Source organism: Lutjanus erythropterus, chromosome 12 (assembly GCF_056507025.1).
Source record: "Lutjanus erythropterus isolate fLutEry1 chromosome 12, fLutEry1.hap2, whole genome shotgun sequence".
In the NCBI taxonomy this organism is placed as follows: domain Eukaryota; kingdom Metazoa; phylum Chordata; class Actinopteri; order Lutjaniformes; family Lutjanidae; genus Lutjanus; species Lutjanus erythropterus.
In genome coordinates this window covers 10,121,233-10,146,671 of record NC_139328.1, presented here as the reverse complement: position 1 = coordinate 10,146,671, position 25,439 = coordinate 10,121,233, and the positions used below count along the sequence as shown (strand labels likewise).

Below are 25,439 nucleotides of genomic sequence, written 5' to 3'. Positions count from 1 at the left end.
CAGGTGTCTCTGGTGTTTCATGCTTCCTTTAATCCACCACAGAGGGCAGCACTGAGGCAACACTCACCTGTTGAGGAGACTGATGAGATGAGAGATGGGATTCTCAGTTACTGTTGAGACTCAGCGACCCCTCAGGTGAGTCTTACTGCAATATAAATAATTAATTAGTAGTAATGAGAGCAATATGACATGCAAATGATCATTCTGGTATATGTAGCAGCACCTACATCTGATGGTAATATCAGAATCAGGTTTACTGCCAAGTAGGTTTTCACATACACTCAATCTGCCTTGGTATTTTGGTGCATAGCAATAAACATAGTAAGAGAAAAATACAAAAACATTAACAATCATAAATTAAAATATATATATATATAACATAGACAAAAAATAATGGAGTGGAATGTGCAAAAGTTCACAGTATAGAGCAGTGAGATAATTAAAAAAAATGTGTGTTACTGTATCTCACTGATTCATATATCTATTCTCTCAGTCCATGGGGTGGATCACTGGATTGCTTTTGTGTGACTGAACTGTTATATATCACATCATCATAAAATTAAGAAATGTTAAATAATTATTTATGAAAAAAATATTTTTTTATTTGGAATAGAAAGAAAGAGAGCTACTGTCCTTAATAACATATTTTTTCGAAATCTGACTATCCATTAAAAATACTTTCAACTACAGAATACTGTACATGTCAATGAGCCTTGACATATTGAATATAACTGAAGCAATTGTAAACATCCCCTACTTTGTAAATGTATTCACCTGATGATAAACACACTTCTTGCCTGTTTATTCTGATAATCAACACATTCCCATCCTTGCATTCCAGTTTTTAGACTCTGTATAAACCACACTGACACTTGCACTCACATGTGCCCACACACACACTATGGTATCACCTGCAGTGTGAAAACATTCGACAACATTCTCGTTGCTTTCCTTCTCTAAGGAGTTTCAGTTCTCCTGTGCACAAGAGCGACACATTTTAAGCTGATGTGTAGCAGTTTAGCAAGATGAATTCCCTTGTTTCTTCTTCAGATTTAATTTTAATGAATAAAACTATTGCCTTACATTGTGTGAATTTTATAAGATGTTGGTGGTAACTTGAGGTAACTTGAGGTAACTAACTCAGTTATGGTTATGGTTGTGTAAAGTAATGTAGAGTAGTTAGTAGTCAGTGTAAAGTAGTAGTAGTAGTAGTTCAGGCTAAATGAGACTAAAGTTTAATCATTATCCCTGTTACATTCACAGGTGGCTCCTCGTACTGGTTATCTTGGTGCAGCAGCTCAATGCGGTAAGACGTTCCCCTTTAAGTTCATAAAAAGTTTTAATTAAAAGTAAAATATCAATACTGACAACTTTTAAATCTAAAAAACCTTGTAATGAATAATTTCAAGAGAAAAAGTATTACTGCAAAAATACAAAGAGAGAGAGAAATATTAGATACATCGTCGCAGACACTTAGTGTAATCAAAACTGTATTCAATGATCCCATGAATTTAGCCAAAAAACAATAATCCATATTCTCTGAGTTTTAGATTTTGTTTTAAATAAACTGCAGAAAATTCAAAATTCAGAAACTTATGTGCTGATCTGGGCTGAAACCTTCTGCTTTAGTAAAGTTTTGAAGACTGTGTTTAAATTATTTAGTGGATTAGCGCCTCGGTAGATTAAACATGCTTTTTAAGTGCACTGGGTGAAACACATGCACCTTCTGAGCAGTTCAAAAGCCCTGCACCCCACATGAATATTCATTTTCTTAAAATGTACAGTTTGTGTTGAGACTACTTTGTGAGGGTGTTGTTTTGGACTATATTACCATTGCATCACATAATTTACATATGGAGGACATTCTTATTACTACTTAACGTTATACCCTGAGTTACCAGTATATCACACAGTATGAACATGGGTTCCTTCCTTCACTTTACCTGCACATCTTGCATATCTTCCTTCCAACCCATCTCATCCTTCCATCAACTCATCACCACTAGATCATTTTTTCAGTTGCAGGGGTAGATTCTTGCTCTTGGCCACCCTACAATAACATATTCAGAGTTATTCCTGATATTGTCTGCATTACCTGTACTTAACCAGGAAAACGAACCAACAGGAAAGAGTAACATCACTAAAAAACTTTGTTTTGCTTGGTGCCAGACTTTGGTGTCAATTCTATTGAAACTTCAGGGAAATGCATGGGGTTACACCCTTAAACCCAACATATCTACTTCAAATGACCTTTGATGAAGAAATGCCTCTAAAAAAAAAACAAAGATAAAAATGAAAGAACAAACTTCAGAGAACAGCATAATGACTGATTTTTGCAAATGTGCTCATTTGTTTATTTGCTTTTCTTGTCTGGTTTCTTGGTATTTAACACGCCTTCCTGCCTCTCCTGCTTGCTTACTAAACCCCCAAGCTTACCCTCAGTCAACCACACCTACGCCCTCGGCAGGCCATCCTGCTCAGCTCAGATCTGCCTTGCCTGCCATCCTCATTCCGCTATCCCTGTAATAAACCTCTTTTATTCTACTTAACTCACTGTCTGTTTCTGCGTTGAGGATCTACCTTTGCTGATAATGACATGATTTTTATAAAAGCTGCTGCGACTGCTGCTGCTGCTACAGTAGCCAGGAATGTAGTTTGGTTTTGTCTCAAACAACAATCTTACTGTAAACCAAACGTTGTCAATACACTTTATGTCAGTGAATATACATAACTTTAGGTATGTCAGCTGCTTGTATACACATCTGGGTTCTTATATTCTCCCAAAACCAATCTGATTGGCACAGACAGATGGACTATAGTTTGTATAGTTTGTACTGGCTATTTCCCAGAAAATTCCTCGATGCACTTGATGCACCTGGAAACTTTAAGTGTTTATCTCTGTGTTTATATTTGTAACCATGTAGTTTAGTTTCTTTCTGCACAGTGTTCAGGACTGCTTGGTGGTCCTATGGTACACAAATACTGCATACTACCCAGATGGCTTATTGCATACATTTAGAATGGTTTACACTATAAATCAGGATCTAGAAACACTGTCGCTGTTAGTTTGTCCACAAGAGACTAAATACGTTTATTTTTAAACTGCAAAATGTACCATTCAGTAGGCCTGTGAAGGCCAAAATTATTTAAAACAAACAAACAAACAAATTCAAGGGAACAATGATCAGAAATGTTTGTTTATGTTTGCATTTTGGAAAGAGGGATACTTCTGTTCAATATATAATTAATATTGGTAGTAGCATTTAGATTACAGTATTAGTTTGACTATGTATCTTGGTGCAAAACACTATTGAGTGTAGCTGAAAAATAATACTAGAATTATTACCTGGATGCACAGATACATAGTTGACAACATGAATGTTCTCAGCTAGCAAGATAATTTTGGTTTGAGCAAATATGTCACAAATGTGACTCAATTTTGCATACTTACAACTTAGTTCAACTTTTGCAAAATGTTATAATTTGTTTCCAATTTTCATATTCCGAGAAAAGCTCCTAGCTGTGATGTATTTTAATAATGTAATGCTAAATGTTTACAGGGTAACATTCACAAGCATTTCATAACTAATAATATTTAATTTCTCAACACAGCACCATCAGTCAATATGTACACAGGCTTATTCCATTACTTCTTTTTAGAAGGACCAGATGTGAAAAAAGTAACTTGTCAAGGGTATTTAAATTTCCTATATCTGTCCTGTAAAATTAGGAATTTAAATGTGTGTAAAACATTACACATTTTTAGTTTTTATTTTCAGTAAAAAAAAAAAACAATGCACCATTGTAATTCTAGATTAGAAGTAGCTTGTTGTTTAAAAAAATCACGCTGTTGCAATTAACATCTCTTTTTCATTCAGTTTGACTCGCCTAAATTCCCTCTGCTTAAACAGCCCAAATTAAGACTTCTCAAAATAATAAAAGTCTGTGTTTCATAAAATCAGACGTAAGCAATGAATGGGATCATCAGCACACTAATAAAACAATGTAAACACCCATACACCTAGAAGTAGCTTGTTTTTTTAAATAGCCAGTTGGATAGGCCTGCAGTAAGATCCTTTTAACGACAAAGCAGGCCTAACTGATGACAATGATCTTGATATTCATTGACTCAGGGAGTTGTCCTAAATTATCTGAAACTGTACTGGTCATACTTTAAAGCTAATTGTTGTTTAGCTGCTACAGTATGTTAGGCAGCAGTGGAGACCTGCCAGTGTTTAAGTGTTCCTAATTTGGCTAATGCGCTAAATGCTAGTGGTCTGTCTAAGACATAGCCAACTGTTGTATGTTATTGTGACTGCTGCGAAAGATAGCCATGAATGTTTGGACTGAAAGAGAAAGTAAAGAGGGTCAACAGATGTTACACCACCATAAACCCGTCCAAATATTTAGTAAGCGTTGAGAATTTACTAAATGTTTGTCACACAGACATCTCAGCAATGTGAAACTGCCTATACGCTCAAACTCACACGCACACGTCGGTGGGAACACTTGTCATCTGGAGGTGTGGATTCATGAAATGGTTTTTCAGTACATTATGAGAACAATGGAGTGCTGTGAGTTTTCTTTCTCATCAAGGTCAGAACACGTATTATTTACCCATGTTTATGTGAGAACACTGATCATCCAGTCAGGAGTGTCCAGACTCCGTGGGAAATGTGTTTATTCTCATGGCTTATTCTCAAAGCTGTAAAATACTCAGGGGTGGCACATGTGCCCAAACCACAACCTTATCTGATGTTCCCACTAATGTCTTCTGACCCTCGACTGTAATCTGCTCCAGTTGGACACACACATACACATACAGCCTCGACCAAGCACCAGCGCTCTCCCAAATCCAGTAATGATCAGTTTCCTCTGCATTTAAAGCTATAGTTTGTCTCTTTTTGTTTTAGGGTAAAATTGAGGGCCCTTGTCAAGGGAGAGACTGCAGTGTTTGTCAATGTCTTCCTGCCAAAGGTGCACGGGTAATAACTCTTTTCTTCTCATGTTGTTATGTATTGGAAAGTTATCCTTAGCCTAATTATTCTCTCAGTGGATTGGCATTTTGGATTTTAGTTGATTTTTTCATTAGAAAGGTATAAAGCTGTGGAAAATATTTTCATATTTTTCTCTAAAATTATTCTATATGTTCCTGAGGAAGGTCTTGAAAGACTAACAGAAGAAAAAAGTAGATACAAAAATGTGAAAATTACGAACCAGAAATTATTAGATTACTTGATTTGGCAGATCATATGTTGTGCCTAATAGCTTTTTGTAATAAAACACAGTTACTAAAGCCAAAAATTGTAAATGAGAAAGCAAGAGCCAATTCCAAATCCTTGGTTGCTGATCGAGGTGGATAAAAGCCAAAGATAGCTTAATGTTTCTAAAGGAAAAAAAAGTGTTCTTCATCCTAAAAGTGGTACTCACAACAGAAGTTTAAGATTTATATACATTGCTTTTCTCCACATAGGGCGCTCCTGGGAAGCCGGGCCAGCAAGGCCTCCGGGGGCCAATGGGACCAAGGGGACATGACGGGCTACCTGGAGAGAAAGGCAGGAGGGGAGCGGAGGGACCACATGGCCCAGACGGGCCCAAAGGAGCCCGAGTTAGTGTCCATGTTCATGTGCATATTGTGTGTGTGCTAAGTGGCTAAGACAGGAACAGATACTGCATGCAAGTATAGCTAATGATCAGACTAGGTGTATTTTTTTTTTTAGAACACATGCGTTTGTTGTAATAAAAACATGAAAGAAGCAAAGACCTTGTATTTTGAAGAAGCCACTCGCCTAAGAGCCTTACTCCATTATCTTCATTATAAATTTAAAATTGTCACCTGCTGCCTGACTTTTGTGTTTCCCTTTATATGATTAAAGACATCTCCACTATAAATTGATGCATAAAAGGCCTAAAAAAGTTTTTGATGCTCAAAATTTCCTGAGGGATGCCCCCCACTGAATATGTGTCCTCCCCAATGTTGAAACAAACCCTTTGTCCTTGCAAAAAGTGTACATTATTAAACTTATTCAAAATAATCTATTGCCAGTGACAGAGAACAGACGGTGTGGGAGTGATGTAATCTAATTTTGTAATGACTGAATTGTGTCCATATTTTTTACATTTCAGGGCAAAACTGGTGTTCCTGGTTTTGCTGGTCATGATGGCTCACCAGTGAGTAAACCAGTTTTTATTAATTGTATCTACAAATCAGAAAAAGACACTTACAGGTCACACTGACAGTAATAATCTTTTATAGGTAAGTAACTCTCTGAAGGGATTTCACCATCTTGTCAAGCCTAGCTAAATGTTGAGTTGCCGTACTCCTCATTTGTTTTTCCACAGTCTCTCAAAAGTCCTTAAAAATAGAACCTTGATAATAATTTCAGACTTTTTTTCAATTATCAATATATCATGTGGTATTTTCAACGATGAACAATATAAGAGATTACACAGTAAATGGTGCAGTGATTTGAAATGTGTCTGGTGCGCCCCCTAGTGGACACATCACAGTATTATATGGATGTGTTTCCTTCTATGCGTAGGCAGCTGCTTCATTACTCAAGTGTTTGTGTTTGATAAAATCTCAAGTTGTTCATCTTAATCACTATATAATTATGGTATGTATAATTATGGCATGATATAATTATTTCAGATGCAATATGGGCCTGAAGCTATGAATGCCGTAAAGCATAATTTGACTTGAATCATGATTGTGACTTCTTATATTCTGTAATTGTGCTTCACTACCATAACTGCACTACATTTTTCAGGGCCACCCTGGAGCAGGCGGTGAGCCTGGTTTGCCAGGACTGGACGGCTGTAATGGGACATCAGGTCGACCAGGATTCCCTGGTCATCCTGGTCTGGATGGTCTCCGAGGGCTGCAGGTGAGTGTAACTCCTGTTCTGACATTTCTGTCCTGCCATTATTCAGTTAGGAGTGAGACCTTCAGATGTCCTTTAGCTGTTGCAGGAAAGGAAGGGGTTGTGCATTGCACAATTTATGACCTATGCCAGCATTTAGTGGCAATGCAGGATGTAGTTTGACATTCAAATAGCACAGAGATAAGGGTGGTGGTTAGACATTAGACCTGAGTTTGTGTCTCTTTCCAGCAGTTAAAAATCTAAACATGGTGATCATTCCCTGAAAAGCTGCGGTTGTACTAAAAGAACAGATGCAATGTATAGTTAATGTAGTAATAATCAATGAAATAAACATCAACACTGAGTGTTGAACTAACATTGTCACTGAGCATGATTAAGTTGTTTGTGTGTACATGTTTGTACTGGCTATGAAGTATTTCCCAGAAAAAGTATTTAATCTACTTAATGCACCTGGAAACAGTATTTCTTGCTCTTAATATGTTTATAGTATTTGTACCCATGTAGTTTACATTCTTCTGCACAGTGTAAAGGACTGTGTTGGTGCTCTTATTGTACACAGATACTGTATATTGCATCTAGACTGATAAATCTGTACTGGTTTATATGTCGACTACCACCAAGTAACAAGAAATCACAATATAGAAATGCAAAAAATGTGTTTGTATATGTTTAAGGAAATCTAGAATCAGTGAAAAATGTGACACTCAATGTATGTCAGTACAGGGTCAAAATCTTATAAAACAAACAAACAAGGGAATAATAATCAGAAATGTTTGTTTATGTTTGCATTTTGGGAAAAGAATACTACTGGCTGATACTTATTGACATTTAAATACTAATGTGGGTCAGGCTGTATTGTCGTGTATCTACAAACGTAGGGTTTCTGCAGCACACAATTTATGAGTTATGCTAGCATTTGGCAGCAATGCAGGGTGTAGTTTTACTTTCAAATAGCACAGAGAGAAGTAAAGACGGTGGTAAGGCTGATGAGAGGCCTGAATGTGAATCCTGTGGCCTGCTATCAGTTAGCTTTAAAAAAATCTTAACCATGGTGATGTTTCCCTGAAAAACTGCAGCTGAACTAATACAGCAGATGCAATATGCAGATACTGTAGGAATTATCAGTTAAATCCTCTTCATTCCTCTTTATTCTTCATTCTTACTCAACATGATTCAAGGTTTTGCCACATGATCCAAAATAAATGAGCTAATTTCAATAGCTTCTGTTAATTGTGTGTCTAATGTAAACATTTTGTCTTTGTCAGGGTCCACCTGGACTGAAAGGAACTAAAGGAGAACCTGTGTATATTAGTGACCCCTCAGGAACTACTGTAAGTTCCCCTGGTCTGGAGAAGCTCAGACAATGATGGACTGGTATTCACCAATGTCATATCTGTTTGAGCAATTTCATAGTTACTTTTAATTTACAGTGCCTGTAAATATTCTCATCTTAAATTCTCGTCACTCTAATCTTCATTTCATTTTATCTTACAGGGGCAGCCCGGTAGAGATGGAGAACTTGGTCGACCCGTATGTTTTTTTTTTTCTCTTTTTTTGACAGCAGAGCAGCATAATCACACTATATCACACAACAAAACAAAACATATAAAACAAGACTTCAGAATCACAGTGCCAAGGTTTTCACATACAAGGAATTTGCTGTGGTATATTGGTGCATAATAACTAACAAAGTACAAAAAACATAAATTAAGATTAAGGCAAGTACTGGGAGTCAAAATAGCATAAATATGAAATAGAAAACTGACTGTGTTATAAAAAAAAACAAGAACACTAGAAACAAAGTACAGTTATTTAATTATGTTACTATTATTTAATTATGTTACTGTTAAATAATTATTATAAGTGAAGAAGCTGAACAGGTTTGGACAGGACATAGGACAGGAATCTACAGAATTCTATTGTTAGGTCGATTCATTAATGTTAGTCTTTTAAAATTTGTCTCACTGGGTTCTTCAACAATCATAGTCGACAACTTATTCCACATTTTGATGACAGATCTGTGCTCTGCTTCTGTTCTGGGGTTTTCTTTAATTTGATAACCTCTTGTAGGGTTATCTAATTATATGATTGATTTTCTTTTTTTCAGGGGAGAAAAGGAGACATCGGGCCTAAAGGCCAGACTGGCCCTCAAGGCCTCCCTGGACCTGAGGTGAATTTTCACTTTTTTTAAAACATGCTTTTTAAACAGGTTATAATTAAGACCGTATACACCTGCACATGCACAGTATATATATTAGACAACAAATATTTATGATCTACGTTGCAAAAGGAAATGCAGTGCTTTACATATTTGTGAAACTTAATGTGTGATTCCTTTCAGGGATCAGAAGGACTTAAAGGTTTGAGAGGACCGCCAGTGAGTCACCTGCTTCACAATTTTTGCCAGTGCATAATATGAAAAAAGAGGGAAAACACCTTTGTGTGCACACACACACACACACACACAAAACCTTACTAAAATTTTGGTTATTGTTTAGGGCGACCGTGGAGGATCACTGGCAGGCGATAAAGGTGATGATGTAAGAAACCATTTTCACCTTTGGCAGCTATGTTAAAGTGAATATGCGAGTGTGTGCTTCTGGGTGTGTGTATTTGTATCAATGCATCCAACTTACAACCCCGGCAAATGTCTTCAGCCCCTTTCTCAGCCCCTTTAATTCACTTTACAGGGTGAGCCGGGCAAACCTGGCCCACCAGGACCAGAAGAAATCGTAGAATTTCCTCCTGTCATTCTTCCACCCAAAGGTTACAAGGTGAAGGAAAAACTCTCATTTGTATTTACACAAACTACTGTATGGAAAACTCAAACTTATGTTTTTACTTATGTTCTTTCAATCAAGCTCTTCTTCTCTTTGCTGTAATTTTTCATTATTTTCTCTTCTACTTCTCAGGGAGACCCAGGTCTTCCTGGACCATGTGGACCAAGAGGCCCGAGCGTGAGTGTATCTTGTATGTTAGTCTACAGGTCTGTCTGAGAGAAGAGAGAGGTATTTCATTTGTGTTTTATTCCTTATCAGGGTGGTTTAGGAGACTACAGCAGTCAAAATATTAAAGGAGAGCAAGGAATCCCTGGTTTTCCTGGAGCACGGGTAGGTGACCTAAATTGGACTATGCAATAGAGACTAAAAGCATGTGTGTATATCTTTTTGTTTAAAGTTTAAACAGACAAACACACACAATATTCACTTCATTGTTTTTCATCTCTAGGGTCCTCCAGGATATCCTGGTAGAGATGGAACCCCAGGACCTGAGGTAGACCTGTAACATGATTAATCACTTACTATACCTAGACAGCTTTTTATAGGTTCAGTACACTGATATACTGTATTTTCAGGGTCTCCACGGAGACAGAGGACTTCCAGGTCTCATTGGAAGAATTGGGCCAAAGGTGAGAATGAGCATCAAAGTAATCTACATTACAATCTGGACAAAATTAGCAAGTTTCTGTGAAGTGCAAATAGAATAACATTTTCTGTAAAAACGGACCATCACACTGAAAACGTAGAGCAGCACAGCGAGGGAAGCTTGAAGGACTCACTTTGATATTGATGACTAGGATCTATGTTCTCCAGCAGGGCAGACGTGTGCTGTAATTTGTGATCCCTTTGCTCACCTTCAAATAATGAAAAAACTAAAGAAAAACAATCTTTCTTCTCTGCTGCCCTCTGGTGGTTGCTCAGTGGGATTATCACATTTACTGGACAAGACCAGTGTTGCTTCACCATGCTTCTCATCTTCAGCAGTATTATATACATCAGGAGCATATTCTGTTCATGACTACAGCTTCCATGTTTGACTTTGCATCTAACAGGGTTATTCAGGAGATCCAGGTCCTCCAGGTCCCGAGCAGTTTCTGAATGGAGCTGATACTAGAGGTGAGACCATAGCAGTAATTACACTCTCCTCACTGGTTGAGCTACATGTGGCCACACATGTATGTACATTTTATATTTTCAATATGATAATGTGAAATGTTTTGAAAAAATTAAAGTCTAGTAGTTTACAAACTTGGTCTTATTGTTTTGGCCATTGACATATACAGAAATGGACAACATGAGAAGTTGGAACCATAGAAACTTCTAAAACCACTCCTGCAGCATAATCCACTTCTCCTTTGTTTATCTGTATGTTTTCAGCGGCCATATTTCCACCATAACATGGCTGGATACACTACTTTTTGTAGAATATGACTTTAAATTTTCTGATATGCTCTTTTGCTTTAACAATGATGACTAAAACATGTAAACCTTCCTGTGAGGCTAAACAACCATAATTACCTTATGAGTATAATCATAACTTTTTCTCTGTTGTATGCCTGTATGGTTCAGGTGCTAAAGGTGACCGTGGGTATCCTGGACCATTTGGACTCCCAGGTGACCCTGGGGCAATGGGCCAGCCTGGAATTCCTGGTCTTCCAGGGCACACAATACCAGGTCCGACTTCAACCTTTGTTTCTGGTCTCTTAACTTTTACCTTACGTCTGACGGTATACCACTGAGCATATCACTCACTCTGGTCAAGATTTGATCAATTCCTCTGCTCTGTCCTCCGACACTCATATTGGCAATAATATTCTCTTCATAATGGCCACAAAGTCGCTGACACAAATTACAACCCAAGCAGACTTAATTTGGAATTAAGGTGTGTAAAAAAACATAAAATCAAGTCACATTTCTTCCAGGAGCTACTTGCAACCAATAACAATAACAATAACAACCAATTTTATCTCGTCACTTGGCGTGTTCCTTCAATCTGACAGCCCAGCTATTCATGACAGACATGGTTTTGCAGATATAAGTATGGTACTATAAGTCAGTGTCATCTGCAGACTACCAGGCCTTTTGTTGCCCCTTTTATTTCATGGCAAAGTTAAAAATATTCAGTCTTGATCCAACCTTACTTGAGGGTTCACGTTGTCTCTCACACGTTCCCAGAGGAGCCGGGCCTGCCTGGTCCAAGAGGGCTGCCTGGTCCCAAGGGCTACAAGGGAGAGCCAGGACTGTATAGTAACTTACCTAATCCATCTCTTGGACCAAAAGGAGCTAAAGGACACCTCGGGCGTAAAGGTGAAATGGGCCCCCCAGGTCGTCCAGGTATGCAAATTAGTACTTCCTTCATATTTAACACAAAACAGTTTCCTATATCTTAGTGAATCTCACAAATGTAATTTCATAATTTGAATAATTGTGAGCTTGTCATGTGTTTTTGCATATGTTCATTTGAATGTGGACTTACCGTCTGGCTTGTGGCATACATGATGTGATCGGATCAGGATGTGGAGGTGAGGTCTCCCTTATGTCTGATGAAAGTCTCATCATATTTAAATCAACTTTGCAATAGAACTACTCGCAGGGGTTCTAAATGTATATTGGTCAATATTTGTGGCTGGCTGACCCACAGATTACTACTGTGAGCCTGGTGATCCAGGGGACCCTGGAGACATAGGACCCAAAGGATCTCTTGGAAACATAGGGCCCAAAGGAATTAAAGGTAATCTATGACAGTTTGTAAGCATTAGTTGATCTTACAAGCAGGGATTGTGTTCTTCTTTGTCTACTGAGATCTGGTGGAATCTAAAAACATCCTGTTATCCTGCTATATATAGCACTATACAAACAGGACAAATTAGGCTATATAAAAGTATAAGAAAGCACTGCAACATAGTCATATATTTGCCATCTGTGTTTCCTATAGGTTGTCCTGGGGAATGCCCATGTACGTCTGGTGGGGGAAACATAGGGCCCCCTGGTCCAATTGGTTATCCAGGACCTCCAGGGTTACCTGGAACTAAAGGAATTAAGGGAGACCCAGGACTGAGTGGATATGAAGGTCCACAAGGACCAGACGTAAGGACAGCAGGACACAAAGCGTATAATTAAGTGCAGTCTGTTCTTTGTTATAGCCTCAGAAACATAATTTGCTATTTCATTTGTGTTGTCTCGCAGGGCTCTCCAGGACTTCCTGGTTCAAAGGGGCATAAGGGTCAAAAAGGTGACTCTTTTGTGGTAGGTGGTAAAGGTGAGCACCTGTTGAACCCGTATTATACACAGTTTTGTCATACGAGCAAAGTGTATGTAGGTATTTTAAGGGACCGTGGTGTAAGATTTACAGGATTTTTATTGGCATGGCATATGGTATTCACAAGTATGATTTTCTTGGTGTATAATCAGTGAAATTAAGGATATAACAATATACCAAATGTGGTGATATCAATACTGTACCATACTGTAATCATATCTACTATGATAGTATCTGGTTATCTTTTAAATTTACTTTAATTTTATTTAATTTTCTAATGAAAGGACAACTGTGGATTGCTGCATTGTTTTTATTTTGAAATTGTAAACGCATGATTCAAACATTCGTTGCCAAAGACAATTCACAGCAATATTTTTTACATGCTTAGGTCATTACTGGTTACTTTTACTTCTTTTTATTAAAGAAAGAAGGCAGACGCAGGCTAAATTAAGATGTTGCACACATCAGATAAATAATGTATTGTGGACTTTTTATCAGGGTATTATCATACTTGAGGTTTTGGGATCATTACATCCGTACCTGAAAATAAGAATCTTTCCATTGTAACCAGTTTCACAGTAAACCGAGCTAAAACTCCAGACTGTTATTATTTACATTTCACATTTTAATTATCATTAAAACCAGTGGTTTGATTACCACTCTTTGAAAAAGTCATGGCAAATATGGTCCAGCATCAACCATAGTAACAACAGTCTCCTCGACGGAGGCACAGCAGCAACATACATATATATATACACACAGACACAGCAAGATTTACTAAACATTTATGGCCTTTCCTTTTGTTGTTGAAAGGTGTCAAAGGTGACCAAGGAGTCCCTGGACACTCTGGTCCTCCTGGAACATCAGGTAGGCCAGGACAGGATGCTCCCCCTGGCCCTGCAGGTGACCCTGGACCACCAGTGAGTGTGTGCATTTTAAGTTCTAAAACTCATTGATAGTTGTATGGTTAATTGTTTACATAGTGAATTATACTGTACATGTAAAATGCTTTGCTATACTATACTTTAGAGTTACGATATCATGTAATGTTTTTGCAGGGTTCTGGTGCTGGATATATAGGATTACCTGGTCCCAAAGGTTACCCTGGTGTTGCAGGACCCAAAGGGTTTCCAGGGCTTGTAGGCCCCCCAGGTCCTGGTATTCCAGGGCCTAAGGGGCTACCTGGACCTCAAGGAAATCGGGGAATTCCTGGCCTACCAGGATTTCCTGGACCACCAGGCCCTCCAGGTGAGAGGCTGGGTTAAATTCAGGGATTCTCAGTTGGTGTCAGTACACTCCTTCCCACATTAAGCCCAGTGGCATTGACTCAAAAATCTTTTTTATGTCACCAGGTGAAATTGAGAGATGCTGTCATGAAATCGACGTTGGATCACCTGGTCCTACGGGTGAGCGAGGATCACCAGGTAAATCTCGTTTGTGTTACACATGATATCTTAAAAAATAGTCACTGCACCAGGCACTGTAAACATTTCATTTATTTGTCAAAGGTGACTGATGCATTGTTTGTTGGCCACTCCAAGTGCAATTATTGTTGATCAGTCTTTTGTAAAGTGCAGGTAAATGTGTCATCTCACCACTGTCAGGGTCACATAAAATGGGTCCTAAATACAAATGATGTATTTGTTAGCAGAGTTGGTTGAACATAATAAGCCACAAGTCATGAAAGAAACATGGTCTATGTCTCTTGAAACATGGTCAGCTTATGTCTCAAGTCAACTTTACTTTTCTTTGGCACCTTGTAGGGATTCCAGGTGAACCAGGAAGAGACGGTGTCCAGGGACTTCCAGGATACCCAGGCCCTAAAGGCTTGAAAGGAGATGACATTGCAACTGGAGGGACTGGACTGCAAGGTAATGACTCTCTATAATGTTTCAATTGTTTTTAAATTCTACACAATTTTGTCAAAGATCTTCCTACATTGGAGGGCTCAGGTTCAAGTTTGTGGATCATCAAGCATCTGCACTGCAGGAAAATTGTCAGATAATAATTTATTGATCCGCCACTTTTCGCACTGTACTCCAATAGAAGTTGAGAAATGTGGTATCTGACAGAAGCTCGAACAACTTTCTCCTTTCCTGTTTATTGTATCAAACATTACCTAGTTAGTTACATCTGATTGCTAATGTTAGCAGAATACTGGCAAAGTAGCTTGGTAATCTACATCAGTTGTTAGCTAGCTAGTTAGCAAGTGTTTTCCTAACATTAGTTATTTTAAGATGTAACTACATATGTCACATTTTTCAGGTCCTCCAGCAGCATCTTTTAACCATCTTCATAATGTCCTTTTCCTTTCGACATAGACAAGCGTAGCACATAGCATATCTAAGTACAGGAAAAAGGAAAGGAGAAAATTGACCAAGGTTCCACCAGATACCAAGCTTGCTCAACTGTTATTGGTGAACAGAGTGAAAAGGGGTGGGACTTAGGAAGGGTCAATTATTGTACTATTAGGAGGGTTGTTTGTACACTTACATGTGTTTGTCTTATTTGTAAAAGGACCTCGAGGTTTAGATGGGGACCCAGGTGACCCTGGTCCCAGAGGAGTTAGTCTTGAGGGTCCTCAAGGCAGTCAAGGGTTACCAGGACCCCCAGGCAGGAAGGGTGCCCCAGGAGATGCTTTTTCTGCCAGGCCAGGCACTACTGGTCCACCTGGCCGTCCTGGGGCTGTGGGGAGAAGTGGACCTCGTGGCATTCCTGGAAGCCCAGGGTCCCCAGGTAAGTTTCATTTACATTTAGGTAACACAAAAAACACTCAACAACTTTTAGTTAATGTGTCTTGTATCACAGAAACTGTTACAGTGTACTTCTCATTCTTTACTGTACATTAGAATTGGTTTACCATCAGTGTCTCTGAATTACAGGGGTACAAGGCCCACCTGGACAACCAGGTTATAAAGGTGAGAGAGGAGTCAATGGTGACATTGGGGCCACTGGCCCCATAGGCCCACCCTGCACCATATGTGACCTGCATGGATCACCAGGCCCTTCAGGACCTCCAGGAAACCCTGGTCCGAGGGGAATACCAGGTGAGCACACAGCAGCAGCAAAGAAAATTATAGATACCTTGCTGTCATTGCAAATGTTCCCCTGAATGTCACTTAAAATGTTGTCAAGATTATTTCCAGAGTACATTACTTAATATTTTATTGTGCTGCCACCATCTAACCACCTATTAAGCATAAACTATTTCTTTCTCTTGAATTATATTATCTTGCATAGGCTACCCTGGTCAGAAGGGTTTTAAGGGAGATGTAGGTCCACCTGGTGCTGGACGGAGGGGTCCACAAGGTTTCCAAGGCCCTCCTGGTCTGCCGGGTCCAGCTGGACCAAGAGGCAGCACTGGTCTCTCAGGAGATCCTGGGATAGACGGCTGGCCAGGACAGAAAGGTGAATCACTGGCCTGTCTCGATTTGAAACTTCACTTAAAAGCATTATGTTTTCACCTCATCATTTTATTTAATGTAAAACCGTTTCAGCATAGAATCGGACAAGTGCTTGATCACACCACCTGTATCTCCAATGACACACAGGAGCTAGTTTCCATTCAGAACACTTTCATTAACTCACCCAACTCACCTGTACCTCTATACCATTAGCATATATAAAGATAGTCAACATGAGAGTCCCCCAAAAGTGGAGCCACAACATCTAGATCGCCCCTCATGACTGGTTGCAATATAGGTCAGAAATTCTGTCCAGAGGGACTCATTTGAAGGGGAGTTTCACATCATAATGAGCCCTGCTTAGCCCTACTTGCTATTTAGTCAGGTGAATGGGTGGCACCTCAATACTGCAGCTCCGACCCTGATCACTATTGCAGAGACTCTGGCTTCATGTGACATCACCAGTATAAGATAGCAACACTTGTATCTGGAATACTTTGGCTTAAACTGTCTCCAGATCCTGGCGGTGATCCCAGCATCTGATCACCACATTTCCCACCAACATTAGCATCACACTCCAAGCTGGAGAGGTGGCACTAACAAGATTCATGTACTGACCCACAAAAAATGATCTACACAGAAATCTAGTCCACACCAATGCTTTATACCACTAAACTAGTCTGTCCTGATTGAAATGGGACTTTTCTTTCAATAAATCTAGGTGAAAGGGGGAATCCAGGCAGGGCTGGGACCACAGGTTTACCAGGCCGTCCTGGACCACCAGGACCTAGAGGTAAACAGGGAGAGAGGGGTTTTGATGGGCGCCCAGGAGACCCAGGAAACCCAGGAGCACCTGGTCATAAAGGTAAGTCTCTGTATACATACATCATGTGTGTGATAGCCATGCTCAGTCTTCAGTATCTTTTGCCAATTATTTTTAAATTTGAAAACATCAAATATATCTCAGGCCCTATACATGTAATCATTATTTAGAGTCACATGATGGTAGCAGGGTAGCAAAATCTAGAGGGTCAACCCAATATCTAGACGTGAGGACAAACCATAAAAAAAGATAGTTGTACCACTTAGTCCTGACCAGAACTTGTCCAGAATAGACTATACAGCTACAGAAGTGGCTATACAGCTATTGGTTATATTGCTTTCAGTGTACTTTATGATTGGCAACAATTTCACCTGAACTCTGTGGTCCACTCAGGCTCACGTGGTCCACCAGGAGCACCAGGACCATCAAGGATCATGAATATGACTAAAGGCCCAGCAGGATTTTCAGGAAGGACTGGAGTACGAGGACCACAAGGATTTGCAGGCAATGGAGCTGTCACTTAACTTAAACAATGCTTTAAAACAAGATTTTGTTAAACTGCTTGTCACTTTGTTACAAAAAGCAGCAACAGATGGTAATAAACAGTACAGGACCATATTTTAGTTTGTTTTGTTGCTTACAGGTTCAAAGGGCCCAAGGGGAGTGCCAGGTGATTCAGGGTCTGATGGGTGGCCTGGTGTGCAAGGGCTTAAAGGTAACACTGGTGCTCCAGGCAGGGGAGGAATACCAGGACCTCCTGGGTACCCTGGAATCAAAGGTTTTCCTGGTCCAAGAGGACATCTTGGCCATGTTGGTGATCAGGTACACAATGAACAGTTATTGTCTCATAATTGTAGAGTCTGTCAGTGCACTTTTTTTTTTATTATCTCTCCATTATGTGTAATCGTCATTATGTTTAATAGTCTGAATCTGTTGTCTGTTAAAGGGAGATCCAGGGCTTAATGGATGTACGGGTAACCCAGGTTTACCGGGACCTGAAGGGCTCAAGGGTGAGTCAAAGGGGTTAGGGTTAGGGTGTTTTCAGGTGTTTCATGTCATGGAGAGAAATTGCAGTTTACAACAAGATGTGAATAGACAGCAGATTGAATGATTTGATGTCTGGTTTATCAATATATGATATAATGTTGAAACACAGTATATAAAACAATAAAGTTCAACGCTAACCCTATCTCAGGATTTCATATCTGTGTCATTTAGTTGAACCTGATGACCCCTGTCCAAATCTGTTCCAGGTGAACCAGGGCCATCTTATGGACAACCTGGTCCACCAGGACCCAAAGGGTTGCCAGGGGAAAATGGACCATGTTGTGAGTTAAGAAAATACCACACTGAACAGAAAATGTATTCTGAAATTAGTTTAGAAATAATGAGGAAGGACTGGAAACATCAGAAACAAAAATCATATCCACATATCGTCTCTTCTGTAAATAGATATATAACTGAAAATAAATGTATGTCCCCCAAACCCAATCCCAAATCCCCAATATCCCCTCAGCACCTAGCGGGTATCCAGGAGATCCAGGTTACCCAGGACCCCCGGGAAGGTCAGGACAGCCTGGACAACACGGCACTCCCGGGGAACCAGGAAGACCAGGAGGACCAGGTGATTTCCTGTGGATAGTCGAATGAAAAAAGTAATATACTGCAGCACTCATTTCAAAAGTGGATAAATGAAGTAACACTGCTGATGTTCACCTCTGAACTTATGAGTGCTCAGTTATGGTTGGATATTAGATCATCACAGGAAAAAATTTAATAGATAAAAAAAAAATATGTGTAAAGACACAGTGCCACTAACCAGGATAATTTGTTCTCCCATAATATACAGGCCATTTATATTGTAAAATACTTAAAGACACACATACATCGATGGCAATAAATAACTTTCCACTGTCTTCAAATTTATAATTAATATAATTAATAATTAATTATAATTAATATATAATAATTATATAATATAATTAATTTATACATTTTTTGTATTCATGTTGGTTTGAGCGCTGGTGTGTGTGTGTGTGTGTGTGTGTGTGTGTGTGTCTGTCTGTCTGTCTTTACAGGCTTCCCTGGGCCTCATGGCCCAACAGGTCTTCCAGGTCCTCCAGGCTTTCCAGGTGGTCCTGGAGGTGTGGGAGCACTGGGCCCACCTGGTCCACATGGGCCTCCAGGTATGAATATAATATCAGGTATTTCTTCAATCACTGGAAAGACGGGATACACACTTTGTGTGTGTCTGCTGTGTTATTTGTGTTGTGGTGGTAAGGAATCCTGTAAACAGGATTAATCTCACACTGTATTGTGATTTTATGTTAGGGCCTTCTGGAGTGCCAGGTCTGGATGGACTGGATGGGCTTAGAGGTCCAAAAGGAATTAAAGGAGCAAGTGGTAAGAGGGCTAAAAAAAAATTTAGTGACATTTTCAGCATAGTTTAGCAATAATTTCTTTGCTTGTCTTCTATGTTGTTTCTGTTGGTACTGATTATCTTTATTTCATTTAGTCAATGCACATGAGATCATAGTATGTTATAACATTTTACTCTGTGACTTGAATGTACTGGTTTATTGTTTCAAGGCATAAATATAATTGGCCCTCGAGGACCAGATGGTTTTCCTGGAGTCAAAGGTTCCAAGGGCCTCCCAGGGCCTCCAGGGGGCACTCTTCCTGGGCCTAAAGGCCAGAGGGGCCAACCTGGTGACACAGGTATCATATCTGTTATTATAAATAGTGGATCTAATTCATGTGTTTTGAACAGTTTTGAATTCACTTTAGCCCATTTTGAGTTATTGTCTCTTTACAGCACTTCCAGTATAAGTCCAATGAAAATAGTACAGTGATACAATGATGATTTTGCAATAAGTGTATGTAATATGTTCACCCAGATTGTATTGTGTTTTTGTTATCATTCATTTCATTGCACTCTATTTGCTGTTTTTCATCCTACTTTTGTTTAGTATGGTATACTATACTCTGAGATAAGATATTAAACTTTTCTGTATTTCTTCCCTCAGGTCTTCCTGGCTGCGTAGGTGAACATGGTTACCCTGGCATAAATTGCCCCACGCCCTCGCTGGGACCCGACGGGGATGTGGGATATGAAGGACCTACAGGAATCCCAGGTGTGTGTGTGTGTGTGGCTATTCATGTTCATCTGTTCCTCTTTTGTTTCATCTCATTTTTTGTGTAGCCACATTTAGGAACAAACATTTTTGCATGCATGTACATGAGCTGGGTATTTGTGTTGGGCTTTTAGGTCCTCCTGGAGAACAGGGCCCTCCAGGCAGCATCTATTTCTCCAAAGGAGACCCTGGCCACCCAGGCCTCCCTGGGTTACCAGGTCGCAAGGGGGTTAAGGGCCCCCAAGGACCTCCTGGACCCCAGGACTACTTAGGCTATTCAGGACCAAAAGGTGCAGTACAGTGCAGAGATTGCTGCCATCAGTATTTACAGAGTTTTGCTCCACTTGAACGCACCCTAAATGTTCCTGCTCTCTGACAGGTGAGAGAGGTCCTGCTGGTCCTAGGGGTCCTCTAGGATATAAAGGTCAGACAGGCATCCCTGGGGCTCCAGGCCGCAAGGGAGTAACTGGTCCAGCTGGAAACATAGGTGAGGGGCACTCTAGCCAAGAGATATGACCATAGTTTTACGGCAACACTTTTTTTGCATTTTGCCTTTACTTAGCCTTTACTCGTTCGATACTACTAAAATGTTGTGATATATGTAACTACAGACAATCAGTATATTAAGTTTTGTTTCAGGTGTCAAAGGTGCTCGTGGTGATTCCCTCAGTGGAATCCAATTGAAGAGTCCCTTTGGACCCCCAGGACCACGTGGTCATCCAGGATCTGTGGGATTCCTTGGTGATGTGGGTCCTCCTGGGACTCCAGGACGTAAAGGCAAGAGAATCTCATATTGGGACCAATTTTACATGCTTTTTATATGCTTATTATTCATAGACATGCTGTTTCCTTCCACTGTTATGTTGACAACATAATGCTATATTTCCCTGTTAAGCTCACTGACCTCAGTGTGCTGAGTTCTTTGCATGAGAACCTAAAAGTTTCAAGAAACTAGATATTAGTATGAATTTTCTTCAGTTGAACTCAAAAAATACAGTCATCCTGTGGGTACCTATCTGAATACATTAAGCCTGATGCTAGGAATCTAGGCATCACCAGAGTAAGACCTTTAGTGTCATTATGCCTGGACTACTGTCTGATTGAATCTGTATTGTGTGTCTTTTTTAATCATCCTCAGTTGTCTTTATGTGTATACTTGTCCTTGTTTGTATCTGTGTGTTCCAGGAGAGAAGGGTCCCAGAGGGTATAAGGGCAATGATGGCTTAGGTCTTCCTGGTCTTAATGGTCCTGTTGGAGACCCGGGAAATGTTGGTCAACGAGGATTCACTGGACCTCAAGGTGAATAATTAGCCACAGAAATTTAACAATCCAAAATTTTGCACTGTTTTGAAGGATAGTTTGGATTGTTTGATATGGGGTTGTATGACATACTGTTTGATAGTCAGTGTATTACCTACTGTAGGTGGCTGTTGGCTCCCAGTATGGAGAAACAGAGAGGAGTACCAGCATAGAGGCTACGTGAATGAACTGCTGTGGACAGGCATTTAAGCTACCCAAAATCAGTATCAGTTGAAGAATACACTATATTTTCACCACTCTGCCTTGCCATCAGACAGCCCTTTCTGCCAGGAAACTGCTATTATATAAGGCAAATATTGCTCTTCCAAACCAACCAAACTTGATGGGCAAAATAAATAATTTTTGTATATGTGTGTACACATCTGCCCCTCATCAGAACTATCCTTTTAAAACACTGAAACACTGTGCCCACTGCCACCTACTGCAGATTACACACTGACTATTGATAAGTACCTCATACAACCCCACATTAAATAATCCAAACTATCCCTTTCATTCAGGATTAGATTTTGTCAGGATGCCCAACATGAAATACGGCTGTTCTATACAAGAAACTCCACTGGACTTATAACTGCCAGAGGCATTATAGTCTCCTTAAACGAGACACTTATTTTCTGTCAGAAAGTCTGGATGAAGTTTTGGTCATTCACAGCTGCAGATACAGCAATAAACAGCCTCCAATACATAGGTCATTTAATCTCGTCCTCCCTCTTGTCCTCACCTGGCTACTTCTTGAATCCTTCCATCCTCCAGGTATCCCAGGTTCACCGGGTGATCCAGGTGAGCGAGGCCGTGGGGCGTCTGTGAGGTCGGGCTTGCTTCTGGTTATTCACAGCCAGTCAGTTCAGGTGCCACGGTGCCCTGAAGGCAGCAGTGAGCTTTGGGTGGGATACAGTCTGGTCTACTTGGAGGGACAAGAGAAGGCGCACACTCAAGACCTCGGTAAGAGTCTGTGTTAAATGATAACTTTGTTGGTGTTTTGAAATTAGTTTATCCATCAGTCTGCGAGTTTATAGGGTTGATTAAAAAAAAACTTCTTCCCCTTTCTCTTTTACTTTCTCTCTCTCCTGTAGGCCAGGCCGGCTCCTGCCTCCGTGTTTTCTCCACCATGCCTTTCTCCTACTGCAACAAAGCTGCCTGTCATTTCTCCAGTCGCAACGACAAATCCTATTGGCTCTCTACTACCGCTCCTATACCCATGATGCCACTCTTTGGCCATGAGATTAGCTCCCACATCAGCCGCTGTGTGGTGTGCGAGACAGTTGCGCCTGCGGTGGCATTTCACAGCCAAGATGAGAATGTGCCTCCGTGCCCACGTGGCTGGAGGAGTCTTTGGACGGGATACTCTTTCCTCCTGGTGAGTGTGATAAAAAAAAAGTTTGATTGTAAGCATGAAAGAAAATGCCACGTTCTTCAAAACAAGGGTTCGGTGGATTCTAGATAAAATCTTTGGAATAACAAAAAAAGCTTCTTGGTAAACCCTGCCAGATGTGTTCTAGATAAAAGCCTCATGACAGGGTTCTTGTGGAAGCATTACACCATAGAAGGGTTCTCTGTAAGAACCTCTCATAGTGGGTTCTGGGTGAAACCTTTCACAGATAGTTTGATGTATAATCATTTGGTTTTAGGTATAACTCTCTGAAAGTGTTCCAAGAATCCTTTATGGTTCTATTTAGCACCTTTATTTCTAAGAGTGTATGGGCTCACTGATTGTGTGCCTGCTTCCCTCTTCCCTCCAGCACACAGGGTCAGGTGATGAGGGGGGCGGCCAGTCTCTGACTTCTACTGGTAGCTGCCTCAAGGATTTCCGGACTCACCCCTTCATAGAGTGTCAGGGCGCACGCGGTTCCTGTTCCTACTTTGGCAACCTCTACAGTTTTTGGCTGACCACTGTCACTCCAGCAGAGCAGTTTATCACCCCGAGACCTGGCACTATCAAGGCAGGTGACCAACAGCGACGCAAGGCCAGTCAGTGTCACGTCTGCCTCAGAGAATAATAAAAGACCTCTTGTCAGTTTTATTTCTAACTTTTAACCCTTTTAAGCTATTCCATTTTCAATTCTGATTACCACTCAGATAAATTCACCGACTAAATTGTTAAGCTACATTTTTTGTCACCAAATGCTGTCTGTCTTTCACCCTGAGTAACTTTTTTTATACAATGGTCCTGTCACTGTCTTTTTCCTGTCATGTTCAATGAGGTGCTATTTCTAATAATGAAAATGTGTTATAATTGATCATCTTGCTGCTGTACAACTCAATAGATAAGTGACTTTTAATAAGATATTTCAGAGGGGGAGTGGAGTGAGAGATGCTCAGTAAATACATTTGATACCCATCTCAAACTGATTACAAATAATTGGATCATGAGGACTTATGTTACTATATGATGAATCAAAATAAACCTGATTTTTGTGTCAAACTCAATGCAGAGAAAGGCACCTTATTTCATTAACTGTACTAAGACACTAAAGTTCTGGATTATAACATGAACTTCTCAAATTACCTTGTATCCAGTCCTCAGCCAAGGAAACTAAAAATATTTCCTAAAAAAGTTTTTTTTAGTTTCCTTTCCACAATTTCTTTGCATTCTTTAAACTCTTTATTCTTAATTTGCAGCAAGGAAACTAAAAAAGTTTGATCTGTTTTTGTCGGAAAGATGTGAAAAGCCCATCTGTTGGTCACTGACTTTGACACAGCTAACATACAGAATGAGGTCCCTTTCTTACATTCTTGGAAAATTGTGAGCTGGGTGAAGCTTTGGAAACCTGAAGGTCATATATTCCTCGATAATGCAAATGTAACACCAATGCATACCATATGATTCTGTGGTGGCTTATATCTCTTTGACATAATGTCATTACCCTGTTTTTGTTTTTTTCATTAGGAAGTCTTACATTGTGTTTTGTTATAATGTATCTTTGTGAATTGTGAAAAACAAAGCTAAATAAATAATGTATATTAAAAAAAATCTTGCTGCTGTACCTGATCTGATGTGGGAGTGTATGAGGTACTTATCGATAGTAAGTGGGTTAGCTTCAGAAGACGTCAGTCGGCACACCCTATGTTTGTGGAAGCAGAGAGGACCACCAGCATGCAAGCTGAGCAATGAACTGCTCTTGACAAGGTCATTGTCTTCAGCAACCAAATTCCATTGGTGAAATCTATAATTTTACCTTGCAGAACATGGATGTTGTTGGTCTACTCGTGCCTGGATCTTTTAGTTTGTTTGTGCTCCTGTGTGAATTTGGTGAATCCAAATCCCTTTTAAAACATTAAAGTCACACACCAACACAAACAAACTGACAGACTGAGGCAGTGGTAGACCAACAACTCCCTTGTTCTGCAAGGCAAAATTACTGATTTTGCCCATGGAGTTTGGTTGGTTTGGAGAGTGATATTTTTCTTTTGTAACAGTGGTTTCCCAATGGGAAAAGCTGTCTGAGGGAAAGATAAAGCTGTGAAAATATTCTAAATATAGTGTACACCTAAACTGAAATTGATTTTTAGGTGGTAATACACTGCCTATTGATTAGCACTTTATGCAACCTCACATCAGATAATCCTCCATCTTTCCCAGAGACTAGTGCTGAAATCCTAAATTATTCTCCTTTGGAGAAATATTCAGATGACCGTTCCTTCATCTAAGTTGAGATCTTCAATTAAAAAAGTTTTAACATCATGAGTCATTCAGAGTTCAACAGCTACTACAGTTACAACAGCCTACATGCAAAAATCCCAAGACAGAATAAAATGAATAATTTCCACAGTATGCAGTTTTCCATAGCGGGTTTCAAGTTCATATTTATTTATTTCTCTCAACAGAACCCAAGTG

At 39.8% G+C, this 25,439-nt stretch overlaps 1 protein-coding gene across 1 annotated transcript; it reads left to right on the top strand.

The window, feature by feature from the left end:
- The first annotated feature begins 94 nt into the window (after nt 1-94).
- LOC146317610 (uncharacterized) lies at nt 95-24,319 on the top strand. Its single transcript, XM_084732474.1, has 47 exons — nt 95-135; nt 1,264-1,306; nt 4,914-4,985; nt 5,474-5,608; nt 6,127-6,171; nt 6,771-6,887; nt 8,150-8,215; nt 8,379-8,414; nt 8,992-9,054; nt 9,226-9,261; nt 9,383-9,424; nt 9,575-9,658; nt 9,797-9,841; nt 9,923-9,994; nt 10,113-10,157; nt 10,240-10,293; nt 10,717-10,780; nt 11,234-11,338; nt 11,840-11,998; nt 12,178-12,186; nt 12,306-12,395; nt 12,600-12,751; nt 12,851-12,923; nt 13,737-13,843; nt 13,982-14,171; nt 14,276-14,347; nt 14,687-14,794; nt 15,441-15,659; nt 15,806-15,970; nt 16,164-16,331; nt 17,049-17,192; nt 17,544-17,654; nt 17,794-17,972; nt 18,097-18,160; nt 18,404-18,478; nt 18,667-18,774; nt 19,229-19,336; nt 19,482-19,553; nt 19,740-19,868; nt 20,177-20,284; nt 20,419-20,574; nt 20,664-20,771; nt 20,924-21,061; nt 21,470-21,583; nt 22,358-22,546; nt 22,678-22,961; nt 23,344-24,319. Exons 1-47 carry the CDS (start codon nt 95-97, stop codon nt 23,599-23,601), a joined length of 5,022 nt encoding a protein of 1,673 aa, XP_084588600.1. The 3' UTR covers nt 23,602-24,319.
- The last annotated feature ends 1,120 nt before the right edge of the window (nt 24,320-25,439 follow it).